The sequence below is a fragment of the Hevea brasiliensis genome, chromosome 9, assembly GCF_030052815.1.
Source record: "Hevea brasiliensis isolate MT/VB/25A 57/8 chromosome 9, ASM3005281v1, whole genome shotgun sequence".
Lineage (NCBI taxonomy): Eukaryota > Viridiplantae > Streptophyta > Magnoliopsida > Malpighiales > Euphorbiaceae > Hevea > Hevea brasiliensis.
In genome coordinates, this window is record NC_079501.1 from 93,393,434 (window position 1) to 93,402,351 (window position 8,918).

At 33.6% G+C, this 8,918-nt stretch overlaps 2 protein-coding genes across 2 annotated transcripts; one reads left to right on the forward strand and one right to left on the reverse strand.

Annotated features, from left to right (window-relative positions):
* The first annotated feature begins 1,063 nt into the window (after positions 1-1,063).
* Positions 1,064-2,724, forward strand: LOC110650806 (uncharacterized protein At3g61260). Its single transcript, XM_021805919.2, has 6 exons — positions 1,064-1,242; positions 1,316-1,407; positions 1,483-1,689; positions 1,820-2,147; positions 2,234-2,315; positions 2,393-2,724. Exons 1-6 carry the CDS (start codon positions 1,214-1,216, stop codon positions 2,582-2,584), a joined length of 930 nt encoding a protein of 309 aa, XP_021661611.1. The 5' UTR covers positions 1,064-1,213; the 3' UTR covers positions 2,585-2,724.
* Positions 2,725-2,939: 215 nt separating this feature from the next.
* LOC110650807 (nodulin-related protein 1) lies at positions 2,940-3,635 on the reverse strand. The gene has a single exon (XM_021805921.2). The coding sequence runs from the start codon at positions 3,516-3,518 to the stop codon at positions 3,099-3,101; it is 420 nt and encodes a 139-aa protein (XP_021661613.2). The 5' UTR covers positions 3,519-3,635; the 3' UTR covers positions 2,940-3,098.
* Positions 3,636-8,918: the final 5,283 nt, after the last annotated feature.

Here is an 8,918-nt window from a genome sequence, read left to right on the forward strand (position 1 = left end):
GTTTTATATTAAGTATTTGGTAAAATTATATTTAACTGTTGCTGTTAATATGTGAAATGACTAATAAGGGTATATATCGTATAATTTATTTTATTATTTAAATAAATATAAAATTATAAATTTATTATGTTATATTATTTATTTTATTATTTAAATAAATATAAAATTATAAATTTATTATATTATATTATTTATTTTATTATTAAATTAAATATATAATTATTAAATTAATATATTATATTATTTAAATAAATATATAATTATTAATCTTTTATATTATATCATTTATTTTATTATTGAAATAAGAAAATAATTATTTTTTTAAGATAATTAAATAATTTTAAAAATATAGATAAAATAATAAAATAATTATTATTATTAATAGAAAAATTTATAATTAATTTTAAGTTTTTGGATATAAATAAATATTTTATATTTTATGTTATTAATAAAAAATATTTTAACAAAGTTGAAATACATTAATTAAAATATTAAAATTATAAATAAAAAAATAAAAACATTAATAATATTAATTTTCAAGTTAAATAAAAAAGGATAATATGGTCAAAATAAAAAATAAAACCAGATCAACTATCAGCTGATGAGAAACAATTTCTAAAAATAGAAATGATATAATCGCGGTGATGGGTATCATATCAGTTACCCATCAGCAATCAGCTCTATTTTTTTAAACTTGCCAAACACCACAATTTACTTGTTTGGGTGTCTATCAGCTATCAGCTGAACTCAACAGGTAAACCAAACACCCCCTCAATCAAGGGTGACGCCTTTATTAGATTGAAAATTTGAACAAAACATTTTGGGAAGCAAAACAAAACATATTTCCATCTCTTAAATTTGAAGAGTTGCCTAACAAGATTCTCATCCAATTCTCAAAGTAGAAACCTGTAGAAAGGTTACTACTAAAGGCCACTTAACCTTTGTATATTAAAGATGAAGCTTCAAGACTCAAGAAAAGAAAGAAATCAAAGAATACTTTTCTTAACAGAATAGGCTTTTAAGATGCAAAACAGGCTTTGCATGCAAAGCATATCCAACTTTGCTTGTACCCTATCCCTGGCCGCAGCCTATCCAACCATAACAAACCTCTCCTTCCCTAGGCTTCTTTCCCTTAAAATAAAGACAGGCCACAAATGGGTCCAGGATAATTGTTCAGGAAGTTAGCATTTCAGAATTGTTATTTGCTCAACCAATGGAGTATTTGATCAGGCAAACTAACAGGTGAATGCAGCTGCCAGTTTTTCCTTGGTACCTTTTTATTGTGTTCTTATAGGTGAATGACCACTTCTTTTAGGGTGAGATTTGCTGGACAACAAGGCGTAGCAGGTCCTGGCAGCAGCAAAGAAAGAAGAATTCCTTCCCAGAAAACCCTATCCTTCAAGGAAGGTAACTCTAGAGAATTCTTCATCTCTACTTCTAGTTACTAGCCTACTACCACCATAAAACTGATGCATTTTGCAGAAAAGAAGAGACCTCAGAACTGGTTCCGGAGACAAATTTCTTGGCAGATGAATCAAGATTATGACTTGGATGGAATAGATCGAGCAACTGCAGTAGCAGCTGCTGCATGTGCCATTTCATCATTGGAAGAGTTCAGCATTCCAGAACAGAAACAGATAAGCAAGGCCACTCAACCTTCTTTTACCCGAAGTAAGACCAAAAAAGAAGGTAAAACAACAGTTTCAAGCCTTGAGCCTGGCGTTGTATCTAAAGAGATTCCGGGTACTAAAAAGGTTCACATAATGAAATAACAGTTATTTTCTGAAACTAATTATCATTCAATGGTATATGTTATCAGGTCAAGATTCAATGAGAATTTCAGAAATCCCAGATGAAAAAACACCAGCGAAGGTTGTTGGTCCTACTCCATCAATGAAGAGGACTCCAACTTTTACTGAAAAGCCTGCTGTACCGATGAAAAAAATTCCGACTTTTGCCGAAGAGCAGTTGAGAAGAACCGATGAAATACAGCCTGAAAGCCTAAAGCCAAAAACTGATATGCCTGCCACAACTAAACCTCCAGTTTCACCGGCTAAATTTGACAAGCAGACTCCAACAAGACCCGGAATAAGAGGAAGAGAAGCAGATGCTTGGGAGAAAGCTGAGCTGGCTAAGATAAACAAGAAGTATTACTTCATGTTGAGGGTGGTTTATTCAATTACATGCAATTAGAGTCATATGCTGTTCTTATACTAATAAATAAGATCTTCAGGTATGAGGAATTGGAAGCCAGAATACTTTCCTGGGAGCACAAAAAGAAGGCCAAATCCAGACGACGACTGGACAGAATAGAGGTTTGCTACATTCAACTTTCTTTATTGAAAATTCATCCTAACCCTAAAACTTGATAACCCATTTACTGGATCTGCAGAGTGAACTGGAGAAGAAAAGGTTAAAAGCCTTGCAACAATTTCGCAGCGAGGGGGATGATATCAATGAGATTGCTGGAGGAGCAAGATCAAAGGCGATGGAGAGTAAAAGAAATGAAGAGTTGAAGGTCAAAGAGAAGGCAAATAAAATTGGGGTAACAGGAAGAGTTCCAAGGACATGTTTCTGCTTCTGAATCTAACTATTGTATAGCTTTATCTGTCATGAGGGAAAAAACAGTAATCTTTCTCAGTTATTAAATGTAAATAAGCATTTCTTGCACAACTCTGTATGCTAAGTTGCATTCATCACAAGCAATGCACAGATTTTCTTTTATAGCACTGACTTTTCAAATTGAGAAACTGGGCAGCTAATAAAAACTCTGTATTCCATCTACAATTTAACTGTTGAAGGAGATTAAAAAGAACAAGAGCAAGAATCCCAACCAATAATGGGAATTTCGACAGGAATTTAGAATTCATTTGCAAATTCTTCCAAAACTTGTAGAATTTGGCTATGCATGACTAAAGAAGTAGAACACTAAATAAAAATTTCAAGAAAACACTGGAACTTTAGCACAGTAAAGTATTAAACAGAACATACAAAGACAGGAAGCTTATAGCTTCAGATCTAAGAGTTGTACAACAGACATAAAAGCGGGAGAAAATAGGAAACACAACAAGAAAGATTTGCCTAATCGCTATTATATATCAGTGTTTCTTCAAGAAACCTTGAGCCATCTTCAAGTATTCACCATACCCACCTTCAGAATGGTCAGCAGCACCGCTTGAATGTGATGACGAGTGTGCGGTGCTAGTTGCTGAGTGGGAAGAGTTGGTGGTGGTGGTGGTGGTGGTAGAATGGGAGGAGTGGTACTGGTGCAGATAATCCTCAGCCTTCTCTACATACTTGCCAAAACTCTTCTCCTCGAGCTTGCCATAGTGAGAGGCAGCTCCAAGAAGATCAGCCGCAGCACCAGCAACCCTGCCCTTGTCTACCTTGTCAGTTTCGTGGCTAAGTGAGGCTTTGGCTGCCTCAGCCACCAACTTGGCACTGGAAAGAAGCTCAGAGGAAGATGGTTGGTGGGGCCTGGTGGGTTTGTTGCTGTGAGAACCTGGTGACGAATCCATGGATGTTGGGATTGGGTAGATTGTAGAAGATTAAATTAGGCAATAGCTAAATCAAGAAGAAAAAGCGATAAAGAAGAGGATAAATATTTGCGGATTTGATTGGTTTTGAAAATGGACCATTTATTGTGAGATTTTTTTTTTTTGTATTTTTTTATTATCCAGCGTCCAACAGGGAAGCTTCCTTTTCAGTGTTAGCGTGTTGCTCCTATCGTCCACACGTTTGTTGCCGTTCGTCAAATGTCAACTGCCAGCTCCTCATTTATTTGTTGCATAATTACATTATTTAGTTTTTTTTTTTTTTTATCAAAAATATTGACTTCATTGCCATAAAAAAGCCAGAGCCGACATAAACAAAAGGATGCGGCTAGATCGAAGAAATACATAAAAGAGAGCCCAATACCAAACATCAGGTAGCTAAACCCAAGGCCACAAATCACACTCAAAGCTCAAACTAGCATAATCAAGGCCTGGAGAGAAAAAAAAAGTCCTTAAGGCCTAACAGGCTGCCACAAGCAAGAAAAACAATTAAAAAACCAAAGGTCCAAGCATAAATCCTAAACTTTCTGGTTGACCCGAATTAGGCAAGATGAAGCAACGCCACTGTGCCTGCCCACCAAGCGTGATGGAGCCATTCTAGGCAAGCAAAAAAAGATCGATGAAGTATATAGGGATCTTAATTAGCGGCCAATGCTTACACACATCAGAACCCCAACAAAATCCTGGAAGAAAGCAAGCCCAGCAGAGCTCTTAGACAACGATAAAGAAACATAAACAAAGCACCTTGGAAATGAGCAGAATCTACATAACAATAAAAATAAAAATTGATATGCGAGTCTTTAGGTTAATTTCGAAAAAGATAAAATTGATATTTTAAATATTTTAAAATTTATAAATTCTATACACTAATTAAATATATTTATTTTCATTTTATTTTATATTTCAATTTTAAATAATAATATATTTTAATATAAAAGTATTTAGTTAAACATTACCTGTCACGACCCAACTTTATAAACTGGATTGGCACTAGAATTTGGATCAGTATAAAACCCTCAAAACTCGTAATAAATCTGACTGCTCCTAGACCCATAATCACACTAAAATCAAGGCAAAAAATGTAAAACAAAATAAAATAAAATATTATAAATTTATTTAGATCAACTCAAGTCGATATTTATCTAAAATTCATAACTAGGGGAGTCTAGCTCAACCCTGATGCCCAACATACAAAAACTACATAAGACCATTAATTAATATAATATATTAATAAAATAGTACTACAACAGAGTTTTAAAAATAAAATAAATAAATAAACAAAAACTTCTAATTGACAATATTATACCCTACGGGGAAAAACATAGGTTAGACTCTGAAGAAAATTGCTCCTTCTAAAACTTGGGAAAAATTATTGAATATGAGTTAGCGCTCAACTCAATGAGTTTAGATGTTGATTATAAATGCAATTTCTACAACTATCTAAAATTAATGCAATTCTATCATGAAATGTACATCCAACACATACAATAAATAATTCACCTAATACTCACACGAGAAGATAATTTAGAGCTACTCACGCACTTAGTGTATCACATTAATACATAAATATAAGAGCTGATTCCTTATACAGCTCTCTCAATCCAAATCCCATTAGCGAGCTTAACTCAAGCCTGACTTTCGCTTAAATCCAAGTGCGGGGGCCAGTAAGATAAACTCAAAGCCGTGCCTCACCCCGACTTTCCATATCCATAAAGACCGGGTTTCAGTGAGATCAACTCAAGCTGCAACTACCCGTCCAATCTATATCCATATATACCATATATAAATAACACACTCAGCTCCAAATTATCCTCAGGACGGCAATCACAAATAATTAATAATAATTAAATATGTAATAATCAAAATGCTCCTAATATATTAACTATTTATCTGTATAATTAAATATTTTTAAATGTATGAGCATGCCAGATATAGAATTAATATTGAAATTACAAAAATAATCAATATCTAACTCACAAACTAGTTAACTTGACTGCAATTGGTTCGATTAGATGGAGAAGATGGCTAGCTCGATCACCTATATAGACACATTGACCTATATCAATTTATTAATATAATTAACCAATTAATTTAATTACATAAGCAAGAATAAATCCTAAATCTTGCCGAAATTTCGGCAAAGTCTCTCCTAAATCTGAACCTAAGCTCCTATAAGACAACTCAAACAAACACAACACATAGGGCCTTGGACCCATAACAACAGCATCACATGCTTATCTAGGGCCTAGAAGAACATAATCTAAGTCCAATCATCTAAACTCTAACTCAGGTCTCTAACTTCTCTACAGTGCAAAATAATTATTTTTAGCACTTTAAAAATTATGAAAATATTCATGAAGGTCATATACATCATCATTATATTAATTAAACTCATCTTACTTAATTTTACTAAGCTAAGAATATTTTATAAATTTAACCAGTTAGCTTAATTAAGGAAAAAAAAATCACATAACTTAAGTTAGGGATCACTTTTGCAAATTCTGCTACTTGGAATACGTCTGGAATGTCTGAAAACATTGGAAACAACCACAAACATGACAACATTTCTGGACAACCCGTCGAGTAGTCAGATCGGTCCGAAAACTCGATCCTGATTGCTGGTGAGCTATCACTGATCTAATCGCACCTAAACGAAGCCCATAAATTATTAATAATTATCATATAATTATATTTAATTTACAAGCATCGAAAAACTCAAAAATCTCACCGAGCGATATGAATTGTTCGATGATTATCTTTTTCAAATGGCGTCCAATTAGAGCTGGATTGGTCCTATCTCAAAGGTCTCGATGTGCTGAGTTCAACGGTAGCCTTGGATCACTGATTTAATGACCAGATCGTTGAGAAATTAACCAAAAAGTTATTGCCTAACCCACCTCTCTCTCTCTCCTCTCCCTCACTAGAAAAGACCATGGAATCAAAATTAACAATAATGAAATAATATACTTTGTTATTTGATTTAATATTAATCTTTAAAGGTAATCGTTTAAATTAAAATTGGCCTATTAAATAATTCATAAAATATGTTTAGAAATTACATTAAAAATAATATATATAAGTGAAAGTACTACAAGATTATAAATTAGTTAGATAATATTAAAATAACATTAAATACTATTAAAATTTAATGAACTTTATATTTTAAAAAAAATCAAGTTATTACAATATTCTCCCCTTAAGAAAATTCATCCTCACATTTTAAATAAAAAGGGCCAAGGAAAAGCAGATAGTCGATCATTACTCAAACTCTACATATGTTGTCAAACTTGTTCTACTTTTCTCTAAATTTGCTATAGCATCTTAGCTATCATCATCCTCTTGAAGCGAAACTCTTACCTTAAACCACTCCTTAATCTTTTTTTGACATCTCTGGTACTCTTTATTCTTCCACTGTACTCTGATGTAATAGTTTGAAAATCTAGTCTCTTTTCTCTTATATTACCAATCTTTGTGGCGCACAAAAGTGACTCGTACTGCTTGTTTTACAATGTCTCATGAAGTGCTCTTCTAAAATAACTACCTTTGCATGCACCTTACCCGAGATCATTATTGATCTTGTTAACCATTGGAGCTTTAGCATGACTTTTCTTCATGCTTAAAGCACCTGTACTTCTTAATTCCATGATATTGTGAACTTCCCACTTACTTCCTGCCACTAGTAAGGTCCTTATACCAACTCCTATCCATCTTAAGTAACCCATTATTCTCGAGCCTTTCTCCTGTTCTTCAGTCTCATTTGCTCTCTCTTTCCTGTTTCTGCTACTATTGATATCTTCACTAACAACTGTACTTTTGCTCTAATCCTTGCCTCGAGTTTTGAGGTTATATTACCAATAGTACTTAGTGGTCCATCTTGTCTATCTTTAAACTTGTCTTTTCTCACCCTTGAGCCTCTTTCTTTAAAGATATCATCAGCATTAACTTTAACCTTCTTTTTATTTTTTAATCCTAGATTGATTGCTAGCTCCATTACCTTTAGAATTCTAACTCTGCAATTAGCTCGTACTAGCACATTCTTCATATAGTATCACACTATGGTACCAACCTATTATTCATATTATGGAACACAAGTAATTCACCATGGATGATTCTTTCTGTACCTCCTTCCCCAGCATGACCATCAAAACATTATCATTTCCTACTATCCATTGTAGGAAATTGCTTATCCATTGTAGGAAATTGCTCATCATGGTTAGATAGATGTCCTTGAACCTGTCAATTCCACTTGAACTAACAAGGTAGTGGTAAACATGTTTTCTGCCACAATACTTGATAAGATACTTCACGTGTTCATTCTCCTTAATAGGTATGTTTACTAGCTACAACTTTCCAAACTTTAGCCTTAAATTTACCCATCTTCAAATGTTCTTTCCTTCAAATCTTATCAGTAAATAACGCTTCCTCCAGCTTATAGCTACCCATACGACTCAACATAAGAAAAGCCTTTCTACAACTCGAGTTCACCCAAAACTTATAGTTGTGGACTAAGTCTAACTCATGTCACAAACCTGATCATTTCTTAATCCTTGATATTAGATATGCACTTACTATCATTTCCACCTTAGGAGATTGTGTATGAACCGGTGCCTACCAAAATCTCAAATAACTGGGTTCACTCGACATAATCTCCCTTCCTTATATAGTTTTCTAGAACCAAAAACATGAACTAAGCTTGAAGAGAAGGAGAAATCTTCTTCTACAGTTAACAACATACTATTATCTGATAAGCAATGTTTAGCTTACTTCTCTTGGTCTTTCTCTTCAAATTTCATCATCTCTTTGCAATTATTATGCTCTTCCTACAGGATATTAACTGTACAAAACCTTTGTTGCACCACAGTCTCACTTGCCATAACATCTTATAATTTTACTATTTCCACCTATACCCTATTATATTTCATAACTATCCTCCCTTGTCCTATGCCTCTGTCTTTTGCTATATTCTGGAAGATGCCTCTCACTAATAATTCTTTTAGAACTAACTCTAATCATATCATCGCCATTACTTTAACCCTTGTACTTCATGGTGATTATGACTACCACCTATAGCTGTCTCTTTCTATTCTGTGTCTTAATTTCATTATGTCATCAATGCTCTTACACAGGTAACTCTATTGGTCACACTGAGGAAATCTGCCTGATTCATCATTTTTGCAGTCTAACCTAAAGCCTTTATACTATTACATATCATTCTTTTCTCTCATCATGTCTGTTTGTACTATTAGGTTGACCCTAACTCTTCTCCTCAACTAACAGGATAGTTCAGGATACCGTTGTGCACCCTCTAGCTACTACTCTCTAATATTGCCTTTTAGTTTATTTCGTTTACCTTACCCAAAAGAA